A 16,269-nucleotide genomic window follows, 5' to 3' on the forward strand; every position below is an offset into this window, starting at 1 on the left:
CTCTTTTCACAACTTAGCTAGTCCTCCTTGATAATCTACAGTGAAATTTGGGGCACACTGCCACAGATGCGTTGCAGGTGGTCAAGAACACTTTTTTAAGGTGCTTTTTTGGCGCGCCAAGCGGTTTGTCGTACCTGGTGGCTTATGAGGAACTGGGGGTGCCTTTTCTTTGCGACACCTTGGCATTGCGCCCCCTAGTGTTCTGGCTCAAGTGTTGGCGAAATAAGGATTTAGCCCTCAGCCAGCAGATTATAACCGAATGTATGAGCCTTGACCATGGCTGAAATACATTAAAACTTGTTTTGAAGAGTTGGGGCGCCCTGAACTTTTCTCTAAGCCTGATTCCATTGTACGAAAGGACGTGGAGCTTGTCAAGAAAGCATTTAGCAGTCTAAGGAAATTAGAAAGAGACGAGCTAGAAGTGCGAAAACCTAGCGTCCGCAAATTCCCGATGTTAAAAACAAACCCATTTACAGAGCCTTATCTCCTGGGGTCACTGTCTACATACGAGCGGTTTTTATTGTCCAGGTTTCGTCTGGGTTTTTTAATTTGTTACTCGCTGTTCCGCAGTAGAGGACAGCTGTTAGCACCCTGTGGCTGCGACGGTGTGTCTCCACAGGATTTGCTACACATGTTCTTTTGTAAATTTTATGAGGTACCCCAGAGGTATTTTTTATTCCCCCTTTTAAAGAAGTTGAATTTTAACTAGGTTCGCCCAGCTCTTTTGTATTTGCAATTGTTGAAGGCTGACTGTATTTTTTTCATCGTGGGTTACTTGAAATCTTCAGTGAGAACGAGGGCCTGTCTGGATAATTAGCAGCTCTCTTTGGTAGAAACTTTTATCTGTTTTTAGGTTTAGGAATGAGTCATACTATCGGGGCCTTTCTCTTTCTCCTTTTATTGTTATGAATTGTATTTTGTATGTAATTGTATTGTCTCACGTTTTAAATGAAAGACACCAAGAGAAAGAGACAGGTATAGATATTTGTTCACATTTCATAATTTCGTTTTTGGGCCTTAATCGGAATTACTAGAGCCTTTGGAAAACATGAATCAAGTGAAGGCTAATATGGCACAGAAAATGTTCTACCATTACCAACGAAAGGCATCTACAAATAAAAGCAGATTAAATAAAGAGAAACGTTACATATGTTATCACTGTGTGAATAAAATGTTGAAAGGAAGTTACATATGTATATAAAACTATGAAACAGTAGTAAGTGAATGCAAATGTTTACTCTGTTCTAGAGACTTGCGGGTTGGTGGAAGGTAGGCTGGTTGACGGGTGCAGAGTGAATTGTGCTCCAGGCACCCATGTCATGTTCTGGGTCCCCAGGACATTATAAGCTTGACTTATATTTTGTTTTTAGTGATTCATTTTCCATTGATGTTCCAGGGCATTCCTTAAAACTGCAGAGGACGTCGGACTATGGGTAATTTTGCGTCCTGGGCCTTACATCTGTGCTGAGTGGGACCTTGGAGGGTTACCCAGGTAAGATGACAAGTTCATTATCAGCAGTCCCTCATACACCAGTGGAGCGCTTTACTGCACCTGACTACCAAACATTTAGTGTTGGGTTCTGTTCTGAATTTGATAAGTCCCTTTCAGATTCAGTCTCCGAAACCTTTAATTCTCCGTATTTCTTCCAGTTTCATTCTGTGAGTTGAAGTATTGTTTCAACCTCCACATCATCATCAGTTGTCTTTTAGCCTATACCTTGTGCAATCACTACCAGCCTAGTGGTGTTATGGAACTACCTCGACCTATCACCACATAGATCTACCAATACTAAAGCACCATCAACTCAGTGCCGGTAGTGAATGTATCCTCTTCGATACCACTACGTCATCTAAGTAGCTACATCAACCATGCTTCCCTCCCTCCCAGTACACTTACAGCAACTCTCAACCTAAGCCTCACCTCACAGTATTTGATTCAGTGTAGTGGTGCCCAAGAGTTGGTATGTATAGGTGATGTAGTGTCAGGACTACCTTAACTATTGTCTGTTACAGTTTCTGTCCTCATTCTCTTGTGAATTTTATTTTAACTCTAAATTCTTGTGGCTACTTTTTTTGGGGGAGAGTTGAACTGCTCCTAGGTATACGTACGGCTTTGGAAACAATTTAAGCGGCAGCCTCTTCTCATTTGAGTCTCCCTAAGCAGAATGGCTGTATTGAGATTTGGATACCTTGTCCTTGAGATTTGGATACCTTGTCCCTTGTCTACAATGTCTATCGTAGAGGCTGAATGTGACTGAAAACTTGTATGAGGGTGACTGCTGTCTCCCTGAGAAATGCAACAGCACAGCTGTTTAGGACACCTCTTTTCTTTTGAGTGTGGTTGGTTTAAATGAGGTTGATCACCATTTGTAAAGGTACAGGAAACCTAACAAATGATGAATGCGCTGCCCTGGGATTTTCTTAGAGAGTACAAGTGCTGGCTCAAAATGTTTACCACAGTTCTGTTCTCTGTTCTGACATTGAACCCTCCACAGTCTGTGCCCCAACAGCTCATAGTCTCATCTCTGGTGTATCATCTCTCTCCTTGTATGGCTTTGGCACATTCGTTCCACCTATGGCTTACTTAGTTACTTGGGAATCTGTTTGATCTTGACTGGAAGAGTTTTCCTTAGTTACAGCGTCTCTGGAGCAGTCTGCCAAGTCCCATGTGCATTCCTTTCGTTAATTGCCATCTGAGATGACGCAGACTGAATTTAATTGAAGTTTCCCGTCTCTCTACCAAAGCACACGTTTGCATGCATAACCAAAGGAGTCATAAGAATAGATTTTGAAAAAATATTCCATACATTTTTCCATATAGATTTTCTTCTTGTAAGATGTGCCTGAGTAGCGGGCTGGAAGGCATACTACCATAATACTGAGTTTTTGTTTGAAATCTGTTTTATTAGTTCCCACATAACTGTGTACATAGTTTTGACACATACAATACTGTTGCTAATCATACAAACAAATAACATCCTCATAATATTGAGTTTTAAATATTGATTGCAGTTTGTCGACTCCCACTATGTCATTAAGGCACAACCCCACATCTGCTAACTTGACGAGGTAAGTAGATATAGTGCTAAGAGCAGTAAATGTACACTTACCTTTCGAAATTTAAATTGACAATATAGAGGTGGTTGAATTTCTTTCATCGATAACCCTGTGGTCGATATATTTGGCCTTCAAATTTTCCCTTGCAAGTCAATGGGAATCGCAGATCCACCGTATAACTAAACATACACATACACACGGACCCACTCACACACACACACACACACACACACACACACACACACACACACACACACACACACACACACACACACACACACACACACACTCACACACTCACACACTCACACACTCACACCCACACCCACACACACACACACACACACACACACACTCTCTCACTCACTCTCTCACTCACTCTCATTATGCCACAGCTTCCATCTTCCTTCACCTTCCAAAAGTGCTGTGTAGTCTCTCTAAGCTGCCGATGTAGAGATGAACAAATCTCCACTTCTCTACTTCAATATATATATATATATATATATATATATATATATATATATATATTCACTGAAAAACCATAGGTTTCAGACATGTTATAGTTAGGAATTAGCATTTAAAAAACCTTCAAAATTTACTGAAAAGACATAGGTTTTAGGGGTGTTATAGTTAGTTGGACATTTCATTCTTACAAAACCATTGAAATTCCCCCTTTATAGTTAGTTGTACTAACTATAACTCGCGCGCCCGCAATCCACTGCTGATGATGTCACGTATTACATCATTCATGACATGGTCAGTGACATCACTGATGATATCTCAAATGACATCACTGATCCACTTCTCTGTGGCGCTTACTGGAGGTACCTGGTGGGCTAGTTGGCCGCCAGGGGACCTCAGGATTCAAGGGGACTTAATCCCACAACTTAAAATGCGCCATGGGGCGCGTTTGCACAGTAGTGAAGGTAGGGGGCGGGGCCTGAGGTGATATATGTGCAACCGCCCCCCCGCGGCGTGTTTTAAGTTGGGGAATTAATTCATCTTCAATCCAGAGGTCCCCTGGGGGCCAACTAGCCCACCAGGTACCTCCAGTATGTGCCAGGGAGCTGCGTTGCAGAGAGATGTTCAGAGGCCATGCCCCTTTTTACAACACTCTGCAACACAGCTCCTTGGCGCTTAGTGGAGGTACCTGGTGGGCTAGTTGGCCCCCAGGGGAACTCTGTATTGAAGAGGAATTAATTCCCCAACTTAAAACGCGCCACAGGGTGTGTTTGCACACATATCACCTCAGGCCCTGCCCCTTACCTTCACAACTGTGCAAACGCACACCGTGGTGCGTTTTAAGTTGGGGGATTAAGTCCCCTTGAATCTTGAGGTCTCCTGGCGGCCAACTAGCCCACCAGGTACCTCCAGTATGCGCCAGGGAGCTGCTTTGCAGAGAGGTGTTCAGAGGCCACGCCCCTTTTTACAACACTCTGCAACACAGCTCCTTGGCGCTTAGTGGAGGTACCTGGTGGGCTAGTTGGCACCACACATATTTCGATGACTTCCTCAGTCTCGCTTCTACTGAGGCATAAAATGGTTGCCAACAGTTCCTGATTTCGAATGTTTACAACCGCTTGACAGCCAATTTGAGTGCGTGATCAGAAGGGCGCGCTTATCCTACGAGGCCAATCCTCGCACAATCCGCAGATTCTCCGCTCCCTAAGATATATAAATGACTTTATCCGTAATTTTCAAAGAAACTACGGAACAGATTGACACCAGATATGCCAAAGGCACAAGTCGGAACTGAGGACAACCTCTCTGCCAAATTTGGTGTAATTCAGTACAGCCGTTCGAGCTGTAGCCATGGCTAAAGGTCCTATAGGAAATTGCATGGTGAAAACACTTTTTGGGACCACCCTTTTTTCTCGGCCCCCTCTTCACCAAACACCCCCAAACTTTCAGGGAAGGAGCGGAACTGAGCTGGCCAAAAGTTTGGAAAATTTCAAGAAGATTCATCAATTGACGCCAAAGTTATTCCAAATAGAATGTTGCGGATTTCCTATGGATAATAACTATATAACTATCTACTGGCGATATATATATATATGACACTGGTTGGTTTCTCTTGGAAAGAGTGTCTTGTAGGTGCTATGATCATTTCTAAGAAGCACGTTTGGAAGATGTGGAAGTCCAAAGCAATATCAACAGGTCGTAACTGGATTCCAGACTTTATTGTGCAAGCAAAACATGAAAAGGTTACGCATTAAATACTGAGACAGTTGAATACATATGTTAAGAAATGGTTCACCTTAAACCTATGGGATGGATGATTTGGAGTTTTTCATATTCTAAGATGTTTTTGAGAGATGGCATGTTGTTAGATTTTACAATATGATTGTATTGTTTTATCTTCAAAGTACAGTGTAATGAAAAATCTAAAATAAAAAGGAGACAAATCTTCTGCGAATATTCGTATGATGGGCATTAATCAAGACAGCCACACTCATTCGTTTCACTGTTTGCTGGTGACACATCCTCTCTTGTATCTCTTTTGCCATAGGTTTTCTCTGAAACTTTTTATTTCATTTTTGACAACAATACAAATCATTATAAGCAGACAGCAGACTAGTACTGATGTCATCCAAGCTGGCTAACATTCGGTCCAGTGAGGCTTGCCGGCCCTGCCATACAATCATCAACAACATTAAACAAAACGGCTAACCAAAATAACAGTACACCCCTGAGTAGCACCTCATCTCACCTTGGACAAGATACTGATTACTCCTTGCCTCCCATCCCACCGCCCCCTCTGAAGTACACTAATGCTATAAGTGTTCTGATTGTGGCCTCTAGGGTCCCTTTCTGCTGAGGACATGGTTCCTGGCGTATCCCGCGACAGGCTGCTCAACCTTCCCATATTTTCTAGTATTTCTGAGGGCAACCCCTAGTTACATAGCTAGGACGCTCCAACTCCAGGCTGCAGTCTAATCCTCCCTTTCAACACTCCAAGGAGGGAGCAAGGGCATCCTTCCGTGCTTTTGCAATATCTCACTTGGCGATTGTAAGGGCCAGCCAAAGCAAAGCCCACAAGTATCCGTTTCTGTCTTCCCCCTCTGTGATTTGCAGCAAGGCACACTGTGTGGTCCACAACAAGTTCAGTCCCAACACTTCCTCCAAGCAATCAAAGACCACTGCCCATAAGGGAGCCAAGACATTGCACCTACAGACTGTGCTAGAAATTCCCCAACTCGGTCTGTAAGTGCAAACGTCTGGTAGACACATTCAGCCCCTGTCTCCTCAGCCACTCCTCGTAAAATAGACCCTGTGTAAATAGAGCAGCTGCATAAGGTGCTATTGGGAGGCTATGACCGCCTCGCGTGGAGAGGCCAGCTCCTCCCTCCAGTCCTCATCCGCAAGGGGGCCTAAATCCCGAATCCAAGTCTCCCAAAGGTGCCCAATGGCATCCGGGGCATTGACGACTAAGGACCAATAGATGTCGGAAATATTGTGTTGTGGGATGTCAGTCAGAAGTATTTTACCTTCCAGCGGGCTGAACTCTAGGAGGTCATTGAGGTGTGTGATATAGGGTGTGAAAGCGTGACAGAGTTGTAAATATTTGTAAAATTCGGTCCAAAGGAGCCCAAACACCTCCTGAAGATCAGCAAAGGTCATAAGTTAATTACTCCTAAGAATGTCGCACAGCCGAGAGATGCCAATAAGGTCCCAACGCTGGAACCCCTGCAGCCCAGCCACCTGGCACAGGACCATGCCTGCTCAAAGTGGAGTCTCCCATGTAAGCTGTAATGACCAACCCACAGACGTCCCTGCTTCCCTCTAGACCGTAAAGACCACACCGGTGGCCGGAGGGAGCCGAAAGTGAACCGTCCTCCCATGCAGTAGGTGTAGGAGAGGCGTCTCACTCAGTCTCCACCCCTTGGATACATAGGCCGGGTCTCTGAACCCCTCCCCAAACCACCAGTCATCCAGGAAGGTCAACTGGACCACCCTGTAATAGGACTGCACAGCTGGCGTGGCTATGCCTTCATTGTAGGTCGATTTGCAGCTCTTAGATAGAGCAATTTGAGGAGGATGATGATTTTACAGGAAGCCCCGCAGGACTGAGTCGATGCATGTGAAGAGGGATGTGGTAACAGGGTACGGGAAATTCCAAAGTTGGTATAACAAGCGGGGGAGCGCCACCATCTTGAAGATAGCTTATCTCTCCAGATGGGAGAGAGGAAGCGATGCCCAAACTTCACGTCTGATGCTAGCCTGTCCAGTTGCGGCTGTATGTCCAGGGCCCATGAATGGCCCAAGTAGCGAAACCCCTGCCGGGGAATCTTGAGCTTTGTCACCCATGACAGCTCCAGCATTCCATCTCCTACTATATAGACCCTGAGCCCTGAGAAGTGTCCATATATCTCCAGCATCCGTAGTGCGCACAATCCTAATTTCTGGAGGTTCGTTAGGAATAGAAGCACATTGTCAGCATACAGCACAATCTTCTCCTCTGCCCCAGGCCCCCACTTAAACCCCCTCAACTGCGCATCCACTCTGGCCCATTCCGCTAATGGCTCAATAATAAGATGAAAAGCAGGGTGAGGGGGCACCCCTGATTTTTTCCCCTGTTCAACCCGGAATAGCGGCGAAGTTGCTCTTCCCACCCTCACTCACTTGAGCAAACAGCTCCATATAAATTAGCTTCATATAGCTGATGTACCGGGATCCAACATTCATTTTAGCTAGGAGAGAGAAAAGAACAACCTCCTGACCGAGTCGAAGGCCTTTCGGAAGTCTGCATGCAACAGCGCACTCTCCATATGGTAGTGCTTTGACAATGCCATTGCGTTGTTCACCTGTAGGATATTGTGCCTCATAGCCCTTCCCAGCATGAAGCCAGATTGGTCTGGGTGGACCGAGGTAGCTATAACTTTAATCAAGCGGTTAACTAGGACCCTGGCGCACACGTTGACCTCAATGCTAAGAAGGGAGATCGGCTGAGACACAAAGTCACAAAGGTCCGGCAGCTGATGTGACTTCATGATGACAATGGCAAAAGTTCTGAAATTCAGAAGGAGCAGTTTGCCTCCAAGGGCCTCCTGAAAGACTCCCAACAAGTGGGGCCCTGTGAGTGCCCAAGTGGCCCTGTAAAACTCGCCAGGGGGCCATTCGGTCCCAGTATTTTCCCTGGTTGGAGTTGCATCACCGTCCAGGCCAACCATGCCTCCTCCATCAGGGTTTGACAAAGAACAGAACCAGTATGTAGTAAATCCCGAAGAATCGCCGGATTCGGTGATTCCAAATACTGGCCTCCAATTGAAGGAGTTTTGACGCTAGGCCCTACATTTCAGCATTCATCTGGATTACATCAGCAGCGACCGGTGTTGGTAAGCTTGGTGGGGTGGGACGGGGGTGGGGGAGGGGAACGTCGACAGACAGAATAGGATTTATTTAATTAATTTGCCCTATTCTGTCATCTGTTTATATCCCCCTCTCCGGATCTCCCCACCGCGCTTATCTGCAACGGCCGCTGCTGAATTACATAAATGTTTGCGACCCACCCACAAGCCATTGTTTTCCGCCAGGAGACTCTTCATTATTAGTTATAGGCACTGTACAGCTCTGTCCACATGTGTGATCCCGGAGCACTTTTTCAAATATGTGTATTTTCAGTATGGTTTCTCAAAAAGCCACCATTTTAAACGAAATTGAATATATTTGATTGCCTGCCTCCAGAATAATTTAGCCAGTTTTTTCAATTTTTCTTTAAATAATACCAAGTCCTTAATATCCTAAAATGGCACTTTTTGAGGCAGTCTTAATAAATGTATTCCATAATATATTTGAAAGAAAAGAGAGAGATAGAAAGCAGGGTAATTAGCCAGATACAGTCCAGGCATATCATGGCAGGCAATTGGCACTATGGCTTTCAGAAAGAGTGAACCATCAGCATCATGGCCTGTCAATGACAGTTAAGTCAGTACTTTTTCGGCTCCTGGAAACAAGATCTCCGGGGTAAGTAGATCTTGAACCCCAGAGAGATGCTTTTGTAGGTGCATAAACACCACTCTCAGCATTCTAAGAATTTCAGAAGACTTTACCGAACTCCAGGTTGTTCCTATTAAAAATCTCATACTTAATATTTCAATCCTGATGGCCACAATCTACTACATCTGTCATACTTAAAACTCTACATCAGCCTTCCACTTCTATGCATCTGTTACCATACTTCCAGAAGTATTAGAAACAGCAATTGAGTTATCTTTTACATCAGCCTCAGTTAAATCTGTAAAGTTACAAAAAACGTAGACTGTTTTCTTTCGTTCAGACCCTCCACCAGATTCTGTAGTGTTTTCTCCTACGAGACAGTATAATGCAACCACTCCAGCTGCAACAGTTTCTTCTCACAAGGAAAGCAAGCAGCGAGTGCTGTGTGTAGGAAGATCTGTGGTACTGTTGCTAAAGCAATGAAAGCTGCCAGTGCTCCTGCCTACCTGGCAGATCTGACAGATCATGGTGGGACTCTTTACAGCATTCCTCAGAGAAGCTTTCTCAAAAGGACAGGGAGGACTTTCAGGAGGTAGTACTCAAAGTAATCAGGTGATCAGTGCAGCATCTGACTACTCCTCCTTTCTGCCTGAACATTCCAACTCAGACTTGAAAGACATATGCCTCTCTTTTAGCTTGGGAACTCAAATAGGCCGTCTTCAGACGCAATAAACATGGTCAGAGAAGGTGAGCACTCTTCGAATCAACCACCTAGCGATAAAGGGAGTTTCTTTGTCGCTTAATTCATTCCTCCCTGCTCTCCATATGAACTCTCTTCTAGTAGAAATGAACATTACTACAACAATGCATTATTTGAACAAACCAGGAGGTACTCAATCTAGGGTTCTGTCTGTGGAAGCACAGTCAATATGTAGGTGGCTGATTGCTAGGAATCTCAAAAATAACTGCAGTACATCTCCCAGATGTTCAAAATACAAAAGTAGCTTCTCAAAGCAGCTTTAAAAAAAAGAAAAATCACCAATGAATTTTAAACAACTCCGTTCTTCCCAACATATGTTTTTAATGGGATTTCCTTAAATAGATATTTTGTGAATTGGAAAACTAAACTCTCAACCTATGCCTGTGTAGGACTTGGCCTTTTTGGCTAAAGTTCCCTAAACTGTTTGCTGTCCCCCTAGAACGTTTTCCTTGCATAGAGTTGCCAATTTAGGGGGGATGTGGTTTGGACGCCGGGAGAAATGGCAGCGTAGAGCTTCTCTCCTCCTGTGACGACCAGCTATATACGCTTTTGGAAACCCTTATACCGCTTCGAAAACGGCCCTGAGGACAGATTTGAAGATCGGAAGTGGGGGTCCTACCCGTGGCTGACTCCTGGAAAGCTGCGAAGTTTCTACGCGGCTTATCATGGGAGAGCCCCGACCTCTGAACACGGCCGATAATAAAAGGAGCGCGGAGCTCCAGCGTCTCCCGTAGTTGCTGAAACCGTGGCTGCTGAATGCTTATCGCACTCGAAGCTTCACCACACATCTGGGCTTCCGAGGCCTCAGAGTAAGTGCACAGTTGTACGCGCTGCTCACCGCCTTTTAGTGTCGGCTTCTGAAGTCCCGGTCACACACACAGCGCCTACAAAATGGCGGACGCGACCGAACTTACACGGGATTCGAGCAATGTGTGATGAGTACTGGGCACTGGTCCCCACGCACTGTCTCCAAGCGGGTAATGAAATTACAGAAGCGATCAGGACTAGCGCTGCCGCCGAACTAACGCTGAGTAATTTCGGTGCCCCTGGTGTTTCATTATCGTTACATGTGAGGAAGGTTCTCTAAAATGGCAGGTGCATTATCGCTCTGTATTACATACTAACTCGTCTTTAAGCATTAAGGACCCCTAACATTGCAGAGGGAGCTGAAAGGGACGCAGCAAGGGACCAACAATCTCCTGGCGCAGAGGAAGTTGATGTGGGGTGGGCGACCGCGTATCGCATTGGCGAAATTGACTTTGCCATGGTATGATGGAGGTATCGCGTTGCCCGACATCAAGCGCTATTACTGGGCCTCCCAGTTGAGTGCTGTGAACCACGCTATGTACGGCCCTGTCCCGAACCCCGCGTTTGAGATGGACAGACCCCAACTGCCCGGGGGGGATTACAATCGAGCGCTCTATTCTAGAGCCGACCGGAAGCACCTCACTGGCCCTACTGCAGTTGCGGTGCGAGTCTGGGGAAGTGCGACCGCCGCCACGGGATGGACAGATAAACTGACGAAATCGACCCCATTGTATGCCGCGGAAGCGCTGGGTGGCCTGTGGACGTCGAAGGGTTTTGACAGATGGGATCTCATCGGTATCAGCAGGGTGGGCGACCTCTGGACCAAGGGCAAAGTTAAGACCTTCGAGGTACTCCAGCGGGAATATAAACTGAGCGACAAGGAATATTATCGGTACCTTCAAGTCAGCCATGCGCTTAACTCGGTTTTCCCGGCTGGTACTACGATCCCGGAGTCCTCTCCTCTTGAGGATAGAGTGCTTGACGGATACGTCCCCGTCAGCACTATGTCTCTTATCTATAAGAAACTGATCAACGATCACTCGGATCTCCTTCTACAATTGCGGAATGCTTGGACCAGTGACGGGCTACAACTGGACGATGAAGACTGGGAGGCGGCGATATCCTCCCCCAAAGAGGTCGCGATTCCGGCACGTCTTAGGCTGGTGCAACTTAAAATATTGCATCGGGTGTATGTCACGGGCCCACGACTGGTACATATGGGTTTTTCTGTGGATGGGTTGTGTAGGCGTGGATGTGGTATGTTGGCTACATTTTTGCATATCCTCTGGGAATGTCCGGAGGTGGCGACGTTTTGGCGCCGAGTGAATGCGGTTATGGGTGAGGTGACGGGTGTTGTGTTATTGCCGGAGGCCAGACGCTGTCTGTTGAATGTTTGGGAGCCGAATGACTGTACTTTGCTCAAACTCAATGGGTCACATTGGGTAATATGGTTGCTAAACGAGATATAGCCCAGTTGTGGGGTTCTCAGAGGCCGCCATCACTCCTAGCATGGAAAGAAAACATGGACTAGTCCATGTTCAGGGAAAAATCTGTATATGTCTCCCGTGGCAGACCTAAGAAATGGGGTAGGGTCTGGGGTCAATGGAATGCGTACCGAGGAGAGATTTGCACCCCCCCATTCACCGACATTCCAGATCCGCTTCTTCTCCCTTGACTGTGCGTTCCCAATACTTAGCTTTTGTCGACTACATTGTATTGTTTTGCCCCTGGGTCCCCCCCCCCCTCCCCTCCCCAGTATTTCTCGTTTTTTATATTGTAGCATGTCTTCCACCCGACTCCCACTGCCATAAGGGACAGCCAATTTATCATACAGTACTGCCTCGATCTTCTTTGTGTTTTGTTTGTTGTTTTATTTATATAAAATATAAAATGCGCAACCTTTCACTAATCCTATTTATACCAAATGCTTTTACAAGATCACGAGATATCGCTGCCGGACCCCCGGGTTGTCGGCTGAAGAGCTGTGTACTTTGATGTTGATATTGTTGTGTGCGACTGACCAGCCTCCGTGGTTGTAGGTCTGTAATTGTCTCTTTCTTTACATAATAAAGGTTTTAAAAAAAAAAAAAAAAAAAAAAAAAAAAAAACAATCTCCTGCCGAATCTCTGGCGACTTCCCGGCCTGACAAAGTGGCGCTTACTGAAGCATGGACAAAGAAAGAGCAGACTTCATTGTCAATGCATGTACGACAGTGTGAGGATGCAAGGATTGGGCGCCTGGGTGGAGAGGAGAAGGACAACACTGAAAGGGCTGCAGAAGAGCAACTTGATTTTAAGGCAGCGTAATAGTATAAAGCAGTGTCATGCAGGGCAAGCAGCAGATTAACGGGAAGCAGACAAGCAGGCAAACAAGAAGCAAAGTTACTGAGCCAAGAGTGGAATAAAGAACAGAATGAGTATGAAAGCAATTTGATAAGACAGTGTGCAAGCACGGCAAGCACTACAGGCAGGCAAACAGATCAAGCCCAGACAACACACATGAACAGGTACTAATTACATAGAGCCTGAGCATAACAGTGAGCACGGTACAAAATACACAATCCTACAAAAGGAGCATGTCATACGGCATGAGCACGGCGCAGCAAAATAAAGCGGAGTGAGAGACACAAGCAGGTTAATATAGTCCACGGCGCAGCACATCGTGGTGCAACGAACTTGCTGAGAGGTGCCACATCCTGAGACGGTCTGACCGCTGGATCATGCCACTGCCGACACCAGATTCCTGATACATGGCGCCGCTTATCATCACTGGATAAGAGACTTGTCAATACTGTTGCGGTGACTCTTACATCTGCTCCTTCAAGGTTCCGGACGGCACCTACTGGCGCAAGTGAACGGCGCAAACAGACGGCAACTAGTGGCACAATCACTTTCCAGACCCCAGTCTTCGTCGGACACACATCCACGGCGAGTGTCACCATGGGGGACAAAGAAACAACAAAAAATCTTAAGAAGCTCAAGGCTGAACCTCCGAACCCAGTATCGCCTATCAAAGGCAAGAAAGATGTTAGCGATACTATGGATATCATATTAAACAAACTTGAGGTAGTACGTGACCTGGCGAAGCCCACAAAGGAGGAGATCGTGGCTATCAGGCAGGATATACGAGACACCAATTCTAGGCTTATTGAAACGGAATCTAGGATCTGTCGGCTAGACAGGGGCGTAGCTAGAGCTTCTGGCGCCCGGGGCTACCCCCTAGATTGCCGCCCATGGCAGGTAGCGGCGGGGAGGGTGAATCTGGAGAAAAATTACGGCGAGCAGCAGGGGTGGATTGGCAGGGTTTAAGTTACAACGCCACTCTCTACTCCACTGCATAAGAAAGGGTGTGAAACTGCGGCGTAAGCCTAGAGCAAACCTCGAAGGTCAAGTCTCAGTTGATGAAGGCCCACCAGCACTAAAATGGTAGCTAAATGCATAAGTAAATATATCCCTTCCTTCCCTTCCTCCTCTTACACCTCTCCATACTGAACTGCTGCTACAAGACCACAGCAGTAAAACCACCCGCTAGACATCAAGCACAACACCAAAACAACTCCCACATAGGTCACACTTTACACCCGCACTCTACCAAACAACAACAGTATTTAGAAACATAAGCAAAGCTATAGCAATAGAACAGCTTCATTATCTCTTCCATCCATGTATCTATCTATTGATTCTTTCACCCTTCCATTCACCTACTGGCATCCACTATTTCACCTTTAGATTCTGTCATCCATTCATTCTTTCATCCATCATTCAATATTTCCCCATTCTATCCATGTATCTATCTATCTATCCATCCATCCAATTTGCCATCCATCTATTATGCCATCCATCTGCCCATCCATACAGTCTAAAAACCAACCATCCACTCTGCCACCCATTGATCTATTCACTCTGCCATCCATTCTCTTTGCATCCATCCTCCACTCTTTTATCTTACCATCACCTCTGCCATTCATCGATTAACTGACATCCTTTCATCAATTCATTAACTCTTCCATTCATCCACTCAGCCATCCATCAGCCTACTCTACCATCCATTCATCCTCCTATCCTCTCTTCCATCCATCCATCAATCCACTCTGTCATTCACCCTCTCTGCCATCCACTCTGCCATCCATTCACCATCCATCCACTCTGCCACCCATCCATTCATCAACTCCTCTATCTATTCATCGAACCACCCATCCACTCTGCCATTCATTCATCCATCAATCCACCCACTCTGCTAATCAACCACACATTCATCCACTCTGCCATGCATCAATCCCCTCCACCATCTATCCATTCTGCCATCCATCTGCTCATCCATCCATCCATCCATTTATCCACTCTGCCATCCATCCTGCCATTCATTCATCAATCGATCCACTCTGCTATCCAATCATGCATTCAGTCACTTTGCCTTTAATCCATTCACGCTGTCACGCATCCATTCATTTACTTTGCCATCCATCCAATCTGCCATCCATCCATACATTCATTCACTTTGCCACCCATCTATTCACCCTGCCATCCATTCATCATCCATCCATTACGACCTCCATTCACAGATCTTTCGCCCACTCATCCAGCCCTTTACTCTATCCTCCTTTCAGCTGTCCTTCCACCTATTCATTCACTCAACTATTTATCCATTTGTTCTGCCTTCCTTTCACTTGTCCATCCACCTATCCATTCACGCACTCACCCATCCACCCATACCTTTACTTTACTTTCATGTGTGCATCCATCATCATTCACTTCTTCTTTCACCCACTCATTCATCCACATATCCATTCATCCTCCTACTCCTTCATCCCTACTTCCTTTTTTTCACCCTTTTCTTCCAACATTCCTTCTTTCTTTCCCTGTTCTATTTACCCAGCAGTCGGGTTTCCTCTGTGGCTGTGGGAGTGCTTCCGGTTTCCACGTGAGACATGACTGCATGTCAAAAACTCAACATGCCCCTACATGATCTGTAGTGTCTGGATTTAATGAGCGAGCCCGCACCATCCAGCAACAAACCACTAAACAGCCCATTCTTGGATCACAGTGAAGCACAGCATTCACTACAAACACTGTGCGAAAACACTTAAAGTTTTTTTGGGGGTGTGGAGTTGGGCTATGCAAAACTCCCAGGCACCCTGCAAAACCAAATGGGGGAGGGGCAGGGGGCTTAGGGGTGGTCAGAAAAGGACGGTGGAAGGAAGGGGCAGGGTGCTGAGAAAGAGAATATGGACAGAAGCATAGGGATAGTTAAGCGCAGTGTGAAGAAATGTGCTGGAAAATGAGGGCGTGCACCAGCTGAGTCACCGAGGACAGCTTCTTTTACCTCCACAGTGTCTTCCCTGCATGGGCAGAATCGTGTACACCGCGGAGGCTTGGGGCAAATGAAGTGGAAGCTCGCATGTCTAAAATAAACACAGTAAAAGAGGCTGTGTTTTTCGTTTGAAATGTTCCTAGAAATCAGGGAATGGTGGTCTATTTTAGCAACGGACAGTGATGTTTGGGGTCCTTCTTTCTAGTCCACAAAATTTAATGAACTGAATGTTTGCTTATTGCGGCGCTGGGAGTGAGCCTCGCATACCAGGGGGCACAAGAGGACGGAGACGAGAGCAGAGAGACGGGCGGGGCGTCCAGTTCAAGTACCACCATCAAAGCCAGTGCAAAATCAATGGAGAAAACTTACTTGGTTTTGCTTCAATGTCCCAAAGATCA

At 46.0% G+C, this 16,269-nt stretch overlaps 1 protein-coding gene across 2 annotated transcripts in view; it reads left to right on the forward strand.

Annotated features, from left to right (window-relative positions):
* The window catches only part of GLB1L2 (galactosidase beta 1 like 2), a 1,156,973-nt gene that overhangs the window by 289,710 nt on the left and 850,994 nt on the right, over positions 1-16,269 (forward strand). For both annotated transcript variants that reach the window (XM_086956948.1, XM_086956947.1), the window contains exon 4: positions 1,397-1,492. In XM_086956948.1, the coding sequence (XP_086813074.1) occupies positions 1,397-1,492 (96 nt within the window). The remainder of the gene's footprint in view (positions 1-1,396; positions 1,493-16,269) is intronic.

Source organism: Lissotriton vulgaris, chromosome 2_1 (genome assembly GCF_964263255.1).
Source record: "Lissotriton vulgaris chromosome 2_1, aLisVul1.2, whole genome shotgun sequence".
In the NCBI taxonomy this organism is placed as follows: Eukaryota; Metazoa; Chordata; class Amphibia; order Caudata; family Salamandridae; genus Lissotriton; species Lissotriton vulgaris.